Source organism: Dermacentor albipictus, chromosome 7 (genome assembly GCF_038994185.2).
Source record: "Dermacentor albipictus isolate Rhodes 1998 colony chromosome 7, USDA_Dalb.pri_finalv2, whole genome shotgun sequence".
Lineage (NCBI taxonomy): Eukaryota > Metazoa > Arthropoda > Arachnida > Ixodida > Ixodidae > Dermacentor > Dermacentor albipictus.
In genome coordinates this window covers 48,278,632-48,290,789 of record NC_091827.1, presented here as the reverse complement: position 1 = coordinate 48,290,789, position 12,158 = coordinate 48,278,632, and the positions used below count along the sequence as shown (strand labels likewise).

At 45.3% G+C, this 12,158-nt stretch overlaps 1 protein-coding gene across 4 annotated transcripts in view; it reads left to right on the top strand.

The window, feature by feature from the left end:
- The window catches only part of LOC139047416 (sulfotransferase 1C2-like), a 68,222-nt gene that overhangs the window by 41,626 nt on the left and 14,438 nt on the right, over positions 1–12,158 (top strand). The window contains exons 1-3 of one of the 4 annotated variants that reach the window (XM_070521244.1): positions 6,402–6,501; positions 7,701–7,780; positions 9,997–11,000. The exons of 1 other annotated variant lie outside the window; for it this stretch is intronic. In XM_070521244.1, coding sequence (XP_070377345.1) covers positions 7,736–7,780; positions 9,997–10,959 — 1,008 coding nt within the window. In that variant the 5' untranslated portion in view covers positions 6,402–6,501; positions 7,701–7,735 and the 3' untranslated portion in view covers positions 10,960–11,000. Of the gene's footprint in view, positions 1–6,360; positions 6,580–7,700; positions 7,781–9,996; positions 11,001–12,158 lie in introns of those variants that run through there. 2 more of the 4 variants (XM_070521243.1, XM_070521241.1) reach the window with 2 other exon arrangements.

The window sequence follows — 12,158 nt, the reverse complement described above, 5'->3', positions numbered from 1 at the left end:
ATAAATTCAGTATCATACTTGACCTCAAGCAGTACAGTTTTTCTCTTCGTCCATACGTAGAAGAAGCAATGATGCTTTTGGCAGCAGTACACTGTGGACTGCACCTGGCTGTAGTAGCCTCTACGGCCTGATTTGCATAGTTGGTAACCCTCAGTTCCTTTCTTTACATCATACTTCCTGCCGTCCAAAAGGGCAGAGCAGTCTTCCACATATGGGTACTTTATTTCGAGAATTTATTCATTGTAAACGAGACCATCAGGGCTTGCAGAGAGAAAAGGGTGGCTGTGAGAGACTACAGTACCTCTCCTTGGCACACTTTTTCTGGTCTCTAGCTCAACTGCCTCCCTGGCCAGTGGCTCACACTGATTTGCCTGTTCTGTCGCCTTGTCTCCATAAAAAGTATCATTCAACAAACGAGCCACCGCCTTTTCTGGATTAGTTTGCATGCGCTTTCGCACTTTGGATGCAGTCGAGGCAGTGATTCTGAGCCAGCGACTTCCTTGCCATACGTTTCCCCTTTGCTCTACTACTGGCATTCTGGACTGAGGACGCCTCTCCCTAGCTGCTTCACCTAATAAAAATGTTTATTCTCTCTCTCTCTACTGTACCTTTCGCTTACTTAAGCCGCGATTCTTCTGTTATGGCCACATATTTCTGATAGAACGCTTGGCAGCACAGACAGTTCTGTGAGTACCATGAGTGCTCTGAGTACTGCTGTGAGTACCATGAGTTGGTCGGCACACACAAGCGGATGCTTCAGGTGTGCGTAGTTCAGGCGCAGATTGGCGATGCGGTGGATTTAATGTGAAATGTAGAAGTGTGCCATCAACTCCAGCAATGTCCTTGAATGGGTGGGATTGAAATGCTGAACAAGGGTGATATAATCTTTAAACTTCTTAAATTCAGGACAGACTTCTTTGTGGGCACCTCTCTTTGGTGGCAATCCCTTATGGAAGTTGAAATCGATCTCTTTGATAACTCCGGGAACAACATTTTTCTTGGTTCCCCGGTTCGACTCAGCACTTTTATCAGTACAAGCAGCACCGGTCAAGCCAAGGCGCACAGGAAACTCTACCTTCCAAAGTAAAGCTCCTGGAACAAAATACACTATTTGCTTAGTTTTTCACAAGACAAAAAGCATTTGCATGTTTCAGTATAAGCATGTTTAAAAGCACAATCACACGTCACAAGCACACGTCACAATTACAGCAAATGTTCATAAGAGAATGTCTGCTTGCATTGTCGGTGATATTAGAAGGCGTCATGACCTGTTGTCTGGCAGCATTTAAGAGGGGATTAAGGTGTAACATTAGTTGAGCTTACCAACGTGGCTGCAAACACGTGCAGCACCTGCCATACAATTAAAGTCTGCTGTGATGGCTGTGCCAGTGGATGTCAAGCAGGCCCAAGCTTTGTGAGCTGGTAAATTAAGTACTTGAGATCTCTGCACTTCACCCTTAAGAAAATTGTGGCCCTGAGAAATGTCTTTGTTTGCCAACAGGTAGCCAACTTTTCCACTTTCCACATAATCGTATGCTTCTGTACTCTTGACAGCATTCACTTGTTCCAGATCACAAGCCTTAGTATTCAGAAGGTAGTAGATGATATGATGCTCCTGTACAGGAGGCTACAGGACCTGCAAAGTGCAAAAAAAGCATTTCATGACCGCAACAGCATGCGTACATGGCGGTGAATTTCATGCATGCATGCTACTAGCAGAACAACGTTCAGTAAAAAAATAAACTTGGCTATGGGTCAGTTAAGATGTGAGAGCTACCACTGGTTGCAAATCTCGCGTTGAGATAGCTGCTTGTGTATGTGTGTGTCTGTCTGCCTTAATGTTTCTTCCTAGCTGCCTCGCTGTGTGTGTATGCTTCTGTATCTGCCTGTTTCTATGTACGTCTGTCTCTGTGTGGGTCTGTCCGTGCATGTGTTTTTGTCTCTGTATGTGTGTATCTGTGCGTGCCTGTCTACGGGCCTCGATAGACATGTGCCTGTCTGCGGGCCTCGATTACACAAAAGCCTAAGGTGGGATTCGTACAGCGGCTCTCGCCATAAAACTCCGCACCTGAATCACAAGTAAATGCCGCGAAAGTGTTCGCACTGCTACAAAGTTGTGACGCTCATGACAATCGAACTCATGCGTAACAGACTGAATTCTGTGCTCTGGCGTTGGTGGCCACGAAATTTCGTAATACCTTTCAGCAACTATTAGAAACTTTTACGTTTGAAAGCTGGTTTGTGTTGGTTATCATAACCACTGGTCACAGGGCAAGGGTGGCGATGTTAAAAAAGTATGCATACATTGCACAGTAGAACCGGCGCGGCTGAACTCATGTTAATTCATTCTTCCACCGTCCCGAGACAAAAAACGGACACATCTTCGCGTACTCGAACCAACGGCACGCCACCAGTTTTCAAGGTGCGGGCCGCGAGATTTTTCCAGGCACTACAACGCGGATATAAACTATGTCGCGTACTGCAAGGCTTTTACTAGTTCATGACGTATTGTCAGGCGTGCAAAGCAAACTGGAATAGGCGTAGAACCAATGTTTCCGCATGCGAAGGTAGCACGGATTTACCCGAACGGTCCGCTCCGCCTGCGGACGTTGCGCTTGCCACAGCCACTCCCTTTGCGGCACAATCTTGCCAAGAAGCTGCAGTTCACTAACTAAATTCGCTAGCTAAAATTCACCATCCCGTTCTTCGTGAGAACTTCAAAGAAATGCCAAAGCGCAAGCAGCGCAAGCACTGCGTCTACCTGCGGTCGCTTCGCTTGGAAGCTCGGAGCATTTGGAGCAGCAGGTGGCGCCACCGCGCTGCGAAAATGGCGCAACTCATTTTTTGTGTGTGTGTTCTGGTGTATATGGCAACGTAGGCAGGGAAGTGTTATGGAATATTCTCAAACACGAGGACATAGATTACGACTTCGTGGAGCTGCTGATAGAGGTATAGAAATACAACCGATTACAAATTGTATTGGAAGGCCGGAACCGCAATGCACTTGTGGAAATTCACCGATGACTGAAACAAGGATGCCCTCTGTCCCCATTGTTGTTCATGCTTTATGTTAAAGGCTTAGAATGATGATTGGAAAACAATAAATTATCTTTTCATTGATCTTACGTCCGTAATGGGCAAAAGGTGCAACAGAAGGTCTGTGGGCTGACGTTTACGGACGGCATATTGGTGCTATCGGGCAATGCAAGAGATTCGCGGTCTTGCGAATACGTGTGGCAATGTATCGACAAACCTAGGCTTTAAGTTTAGCATAGAGAAATCGAGAATTGTGATCTTTAATGAAGAGGTGAGTAATTACTTTATGTAAGTTGGACAGTAAGTCATACCCCTGTTAAATCAATATGGATACCAGGCTGTACGCATAAATGAAGAAAAGAGCCTACCCAAGCACCCACCAGGGTAATATGGTAATGAAGGGAAAGCGGAACGCAGCAATGAGGAAACACAGATCACTTGAGAACCATAGAGAACCATTTTCTCAACAATTTAGGCCATCGAGTAGTTCATGGTGTAATGGGTAGAGTATGGGGCTGCTATGTGGACAGAATCGTTTTCGAAACCAACCGACCGTCCAACATAGGTCACGGGCTATGTAACGCTGAGCATCGGCCACTATTTCGTGACCATCTTTGCCCGAGCTTCGGTCACTGGTGGCGTGCCATTGGGTGTGTGCCCCTTTTTAATCATAACCTTACGAAAAAAAAGCGTATTCACCAACCTAAATGCGTTCTTAAGATCAGCTAGCTTACGATGCCTGCCGCTGCAAGAACCATCGCTCCAGTCGACAACAGGCGTGTATGCGATACCAAAACGTGTTTTTTGTCTTTATCTCCGTGAAAATATAACTCCGCGTAAGCTTAATTGCGAATTTAATTTGCAAATTTAATTTGCGATGCCGTGATACCTGTGCCCGAGGTTTGTCGTGTTTGTTGCGGAACGGGAATCTATATGCAAACACACGGGTTTCAATTCTGCCACACAGGACGCCATTATGGTGACACATGAAAAGAGAAAAAACGCCAGCAAAATCATGTGCGACTGATGCGGTTGTGGCGAGGATTGTTTGAAGGTACAGAAATGTGCGATAAGACACGTCACTGCATGAATAATCGGGCATCCGCTCGCGCAGGTGCAAAGCCATAACAACTCTTAACGGGAGCGAGGAACGAGAAAAACAAAAGGAACGAGGAAACCTATGGATAAACAGAAAAATAATTAAGATGAAGCGCAGAATAAAAAGAGTGTGTAAAAATAAAAGGGTCCCCATGGAAATATCTCGTGCAAAAGAAAACTTGAAGGCAGAGATTGCTCAGTCAAAAAAAAAAAACTTTTTTTAATAGCACCCTGGCTAACTTTCTGAAGAGCTCACCACGAATGTTCTGGCTTTTTTTAAGCAAACGAATGAAGAAATTGAACAGATTGTAGTACGAACGGAAGTAATTAGGGAAAAAGTCTGATATCGCTGACAGATTCAATCGATATTTCCAGTCCGTGCTCTGTACGGACCAGTATGACAACAAAGAATATGAATCAACTCCTACATTGCCACTTCAGGTAGATAACATTAATATTAACCGAGAAGGCACATTTGATCAGCTGCTCGTCTTAGATACGAAAAAAGTCATGTGGGCCTGACGGTATACCGAATAAATTTATGCGACGATTCGAAGAGTGGTTGTCGTGTTACCTAGTAATTATATTTCAGATGTCTTTAAAATGCCACTCGCTACCTCGAGATTGGTGTAGAGCAATTGCTGTCCCATTTTTTAAAGGCGGCAATAGAACAACGTTGAGCAATTATAGGCCTGTGTCTGTCACGTCGGTGTGTTGTAAAATATTTGAGCATGTAGTGGCAAAAAACATTAGGCAATTTTTGGAACTAAATGACGTTATGTCCGTTTCAGCATGGCTTCCGCAGTGGCCTTTCAATTGTAACGCAGTTGATCGAAACCATTCATGGTTTCTGTGTTGCTACAGATGCCTGTATGCAAGTCGATGTTTTATGCATAGATTTTGTGAAGGCTTTAGACAAAGTTTCACACCGTAAACTGCTTTTCAAGCTTCGCAATGTCTGTCGTAGTGCGGATATTCTCGTTTGTATTGGAGCGTATTTAAATGATCGCCAACAAGCAGTCAGAGTGGCAGATATTAGGTCGGGAAATCGTGAGGTGTATTCGGGCGTACCGCAGGGTTCCGTAATAGGGCCACTACTTTTTCTGCTTACATTGATGATATCTCAGCGGTTGCGCAATCACCTGTAGAAATTGAGCTTTTCGCAGATGATTGCCTAATTTATTGTCCGGTAACTTGCAGGGAAGATCAATTTAAAATCAACCAGTGCCTTTAAGCTCGTGGTGTCAAAAATGAGTTATGGAAATTAATTTAAAAAAGACCACTTACACACACATAACAAAAAGAAAGGAAGTGATCTCGTTCACATATAATATTGCTGATAACATACTGGTAAAAGTATGTAGTTTCAAATATTTGGGTATAACCATCACAGATGAATTGAACTGGCGTCCCCATGCTGTAAGTATTTGTCAATCAACATATCAGAAGTTGTGCTTCCTGCAAAGGAAATTGCGCCAGCCGACGAAGGAAGTCAAGTTGATTGCATACAAGACATATATCCGTCCGAGCCTAGAATACGCTGGTGCTGTGTGGAGCCTTCATCAAAAGGGTTTAAAACATAAACTAGAACGAATTCAGAGAATGTCAGTTCGCTTTATCTGCTCTAAATATCAACGACGTGACTCGGTAACTCAAAATGTTAAATATATATAACTTGGAACCACTGGAATCAAGAAGGCAGAAGCAGCGATTGAAACTGCTTTTTCAAATACTACACGCCGAGGTTAAAATGCCTTCATATATTTGCAATGTACACACTCCACTTCCGATTGAACTTTTTCGTTCCCCCTTTGTAATCCCTAACGGGCCCTTAGGGCACTCAAGTAAATCAATCAATAAAAGTATGCATGAAGAAAAGAGCCTACGCAAGCACCCACCAGAAAAATTTGATAAAGAAGGGAAATCGAAATGGCAGCAATGATGAAACATAGATCACTTGAGTACCACATAGAACCGTTTTGTCGACAACTTAGGTCATTGAGTAGTTCATGGTGTAATGGGTAGAGTATCGTGCTGCTGTGTTGACAGAATCGTTTCCGAAACCAACCGTCTGTCCAACTTGGGTCACTGGATACGTAACACTGAATCTCGGCCAGTCATTAATGAACATCTATTTCCCCCCCACTGGGTGCGTGCCTATTTTTAATGAAAACCTTACGAAACAAGAAAAGCGCATTCACCTAGTGAAATGCGTTCGCAAGATCAGCAAGCTTACGATGCTCGACGCTGCAGAAACAATCGCTGTAGTCGACAACAGACGTGTATGCAGTGGTAGCACAGGTGCGAATATCCGTACGCGGGTCCGAATTGGGCCGTTCACAAAGCACGGCCGTCGCATCTGCCAACGTAAGCAAGGGAATTCTGCGAAAAGGGGTTAGCGATCTCATAACGTAACGCCCATCTGTGCCGACCGACCTGCCGCTGGTAAGCGATGAAACGTGCTTTCTCAGCAAAATAATTGGGAATTAACGACTGTTACGTGGGGATAACGGGTGCTTTCTTGTCGCCGACGTGCTCGAATGGCCCATACGAAAGTGTGCAGCCGTAGTTTTCGCTCATGATGGGCCTAGGCACGCCTTGCTGCGCAAAACAACCGCGTACGGGCGGATTGTTGCAGTTCAGCAGGTGCGTAAAATGCGGCAAGTTGTTTTTGTCGAGACTTTTCAATATAGACCAGTTGGTTTCTAGGTGCTCGTGGAAGTACTTACGTTGTGTCGCAGTGGGCTAGAAATGCGGTACCCCTGCAAATCGATCTCCAAATCTGATAATTTGACATGTTACCTGTATGCCTATATATATGTTGTACGTTGACAGTAAGCCTGCACACGCCCATAGCTTGTACATTTTTTTTTTGAAGTGATACTAAGCTCGATACTACGATATCGCAATTAGTATCGATACGATACTAATTGCGATACTAAGCTTCTTCGTGCGTGATGAAAGAACACGCTTAGACGCCTCAAATTAGTAAAACCGGGCGTTGTTGGAGAATTCGCTGTCGTAATGCGTGTTATTAGCCCTAGTCTTGCTATTATCCTTTTGCGAAAGAGTGCCAAGTAAGAATTATTTACGAATTACCAGCGAACAGAGAGGCAAACGTCAACCAATGTGGCATCATAGTCCGTCCGATATTTCTACTTCTTCCGAGGACGATACCAAAACGTGTTTTTTGTCTTTATCTCCGTGAAAATATAACTCCGCGTAAGCTTAATTGCGAATTTAATTTGCAAATTTAATTTGCGATGCCGTGATACCTGTGCCCGAGGTTTGTCGTGTTTGTTGCAGAACGGGAATCTATATATATGCAAACAAAGGGGTTTCAATTCTGCCATACAGGACGCCAGTATGGTGACACGTGAAAAGAGAAAAAAACGCCAGCAAAATCGTGTGCGACTGATGCGGTTACGGCGAGGATTGTTTGAAGGCACAGAAATGTGCGATAAAACACGTCACTGCATGAATAATCGGGCATCCGCTCGCGCAGGTGCAAAGCTATAACGACTCTTAACGGGAGCTATAAAGGCCCAACAAATATTGTTTTACAGATCATTTTGTGCTGAACAGCTGTCTGCTTTGAAGAATGGAGTCTTTGTCAGAAGAACGCGCTGCAAGAGATGCCAACGAAGTGAGCAACTTCCACAAAGTTAGTCTTCACATGTGGACCGTCTTGAAATATAGCGCAATGGGACGGCACAATAGAAAGGAAGACGAACACAGGCGCCTGTGTTAGCCTTCCTTTCTGTAGTGCCGTGCCGTTGCGCTATATTTCAAGATGTTTCTCAGGTCGAAATTTCAACTAGCCAAGCATTCGACTCTTTTGTCTTGACATTCAGAAAATTCACGAAGAGTTCTGAATAGTTACCGTACTATGTGCTGTTGTCATTTTAAGGAAGACGTAACAAAAAAAAGTTATTTTTTTTAGAATCAACTTCAAAGCAGTTTTGTTGCTGTTTTGCCGTCGTAATGCGAGAAAGCTTTAATACAAAAGATGCGGCCTCTTCCGAAACAACCACTGTTCCGGTACAGAGCAGTTGGAGCACGTGGAACCGTGTTTGTAAATGCGTACACGGTCAAAAATAAATCCAGCTATTTAGGAGAAGTGGAGGCAATAGCTTTAGGGCTAGCGATGACAAGCATGCCGTCTTAACGTGATCCCAGCTGGAACTAAGAGGCAAACTTATTGAAGTTTTATTGAAGACTTCACAGAGCACACATTGGACGCTTCACAGGTTTGAAGTTTGATCGCAGTGAATCCTTGTGACGAGTCACAATAACATAGAATGAAGCTCGCCGCGACGGCAAACGAGTCAAAAAACAATGTGGTGATATAGCGGTAAAAGAAAAGGTGTCGAATTGGGATCATAAGCGCCTCAAAGCAGTAGGCTTGGCTACAGGAGCCCCCCGTGCGATGACAACCGTTGAAGCTGTCGAATACAATCTCGGGATGCCACGACGTGTCCGCAGTGTTATGGTCTGCACGCTCTGTATGGTGCATAGATTAGACTTGCATGTATTAGACAATTAGACAGGTAGTCTGTATCGCAGAAATTTGAGAAAGAAAGTGCCGTGCATAGCTGCAGCGTAAAGAGCGCGGATAACTATCACGATTTTGCAGCAATGAACTTAAACGTCTTCTCACTGGAAATTACTTTTCTTTTGCTTTTTTTCTTCTTTTCTTATTTCTTCAGGTGACGTCTCCATGCGGCAGAGTAGGTTATGAGGGATGTTGTAGTGGAAGGGTGTGGATTAATTTTAACCCGCTGTGTTCACTTCAACGTACACTCAAAGCGCTGTACACGAGCGTTTTTTGCATTCCGTCCACATCGGAATGCGACCTACCGGGGTCGGTATAACAAACGGACAAGTCCTCAGCTGCGCAACACCTTAGCCATTGAGATTAAGATATCAATATCAGATGGTACTCTAAGCTGCCGCTATTGATGCACTGGGGCCTCAGAAGTACGATTATGCGATTAAATTGCGCCTCTGTCGCGCATTAGCTCGTGTGGAAAGGCGTGTGCGGCGTCCAGATTATTTTTATATATTCGTCAGTTTCCTACCGCTCTCCAGCTCGATCTGCAGCGTTGCAAAGAGAGAGAGAGAGATAGAGAAGCCTCTGCAACTACGTATAGCTCGTGAGGAAAGATTTGCAGCTGAAGTGAACGCGAACGCTTCGTCAGGTGGTCTAAACACTCACACACACACGCAAGCACAAGCACACGTACATGCACGCATGAAATAAAGCTCAGCAAAAGTACAAGGCCGGGACAAAAAAGCTAAGAAAGAAAGGCACAACTGCTACCAAGTGCCACAAGTACGTCCTGACAAGTAAGAAAACTCAGAAATACATAATGAACGCAATGAATAAAGTTATGTGAAGTAGGATGAATCAAACATACACGACGAAGCAGAAAATCCTTAGCGATAGTGCAAAATCACTAAAAAACGAAGGCCTATTTGTGTACGTCGTAAATATATGCGACGCCTGCGGTCGGATGGATTCTGCGCTTCGCCACAGCCGCCAGCGGCAATGGCTAGCTCGTGAAGGGCTGCGTTTAGCGCTCGCACACAAACACGCAACAAAGTTAACACAGAAGCCGCCGACACCGTGGCTGCGTCGATAGAGTCACGCAGACTTCTGAAGCATTTGGTTGGCTTTACACCGGCGGCAAGATGTCTTTTCGTACTCTACCACTACGATTTTTTCTTTCCCTTAATTCAACAGTTTAATCAAAAGCACAGCTCATTTCCCTGATGCTTTCGCTGGCTTCATTTTATGTGGCTCCCCTAAACTGCGTTTTATTTTGCTTACGCGAAAGTGTGTTTCTTTCTCATCCACAGGCGCAAACAAGCTCTACAGCGCAGGGCATATACCACGTAGTAGACGGCCTGTACGTTACCAAGGTCTTTACGGAGAGGAACTTGCGGTCCGCTTTTTCTTACAAGCCCTTCGACGAAGACGTCTTCGTCGTCGCTTACCCCAAATGCGGAACAACCTGGTTGCAGTTCATGGTTTACAGCATCTACACGGGCGGCGCCGGTGGGCTTCCCAGCGCAACAGAATGTCGAAAGACGATGGCGTTCCTCGAGATTTCGGGAGCCGAGGGTGTGACGTCCATTCAGCGACCAGGAGTCATCAAGACCCACCTACCGTTCCACTTGCAGCCGTACTCCGCGAAAGCCAAGTACATCTACGTCGCGCGGAACCCGTACGATTGCTGCGTCTCCTTCTATCACCACATGAAGTCCCGGCAGCGACGTTACTTCCAGGACGTGACGTTCGACCAGTTCCTGGACATGTTCGTCCGCGGAGAGGTCGACTTCGTCGACTACTTCGACCACCTCTTGTCCTGGTACGAGCACCGTGGTGACCCCAACGTGCTTTTTCTAACGTACGAGGACCTCAAGCAAGATACACCGGGATGCATCTTGAGGATAGCTGACTTCCTCGGAAAAGAAGAGTACGGCAACAAGATGAAGGAAGAGCCAAGTGTTCTCGATAATGTAGTCGAGCTGACCAGCTTCCAGAACATGAAAAGCATCAACAAGGAGTTCAGGAACTGGCCATTGGAACTCGAGGCACTTCCGGACGAAACGTTGACGGAAGCCACGAGGCCGGCGAGGGAAGGTCTTGGCGACTCCGTCAAGGAGCGGCCGACGGAAGATCACATCCGCAAGGGAATCGTTGGCGACTGGAAGAACCATTTCTCGCCCGAACAAATCGCAAGGATGAAGCAACGAATTGCATTCAAGACGCGCGGAAGCGACGTGATGAGTCTGTGGAAGGGCGTGGACATTCCTTAAGTATTAGAGGCGCAAGAATAAACAGCTGCACTGTTTCTGTTGTTGCCGGTGTTGGCACATCATTTTTTTAATCAGCCTGGCTACGACCACTGCAAGGCAAAGGTCTCTTCCATATTTCTCCAACTACCCCGGTCATCTGGTAATTGTGGCCATGTTGTCCCTGCAATCTTCTTAATGTCATCCACCCATCTGACTTTCTGCCGGCCCCTGCTACGCTTTTCTTCCCTTGGAATCCAGCCTGTAACCCTTAATAACCACCGGTTATCTTCCCTCCTCATCACATGCCGTGGCCATGCCCAACTTTTTTTTCTGGATTTCAACAAGGATGTCGTTAACTCGGGTTTGTTCCCTCACCCACTCTGCTCTCTTCTTATCCCCCTTAACGTTACACCCTTCTTTCTTCTTTCGATAGCTCGTTGCATCGTCCTCAATTTAAGTAGAACTGTTTCGTGAGCATCCAGGTTTCAGCCCCGTAGGTGAGTACCGGTTGGCACATTAGTTATCTGCGAACATTGAAAAAATACGTGTTCTGCGCATTTCCGCGCACATTAAGACGCAGTGGTCGCATCCAAACGTATACAACATGTTTTAAACATATTCCGAGAGATTCGAATCATCTGGATTCCTGCAAAATTACTAGAGGGAATTTTCGCGCTGCCGGCTACAGGAGCTGCACGTATGGCCAAGAGGCGAATGATGGGATGTGCAAATATTTGCCTCATATTTGTCATTTTGACTTGAAAAGGTTTTTGACTTTGCGAATTGACAATATTCAAGAAGATAGTGTGTCACAAATGGAACGATTCGCGATGATTGCGCACTCTGGCAGAGACTGACTGATTTGCTGTGTCGAGAAGTCGTCGAGTGTGCTTGGAAATAGATTATCTTTTATATGAAAGTATGCGATCAATGTGCATAGAGGAAAATAAAAAAAATGAAACAAAGAACTATAGTTCTTTGTTTTCCAAGTAAAGGAGAGGTGCTTCTCACAGGCGTACCTGTGAGATACACCTTATTTCATTTATATTTTGCGTGTTTATGCGTCTCGATGACGAATCATGGGCATTATGGACATTTGTACTAGTAAAAGTACCTGGTCCCTCATCTGCATAGAAAAGCTAACTTGGGTTGCGCCCCCCCCCCCCCCCCCCCCCCGCAAAAAATCTTGGGTAGGTGCCTGGTTCTGATAGTTGCTTTTT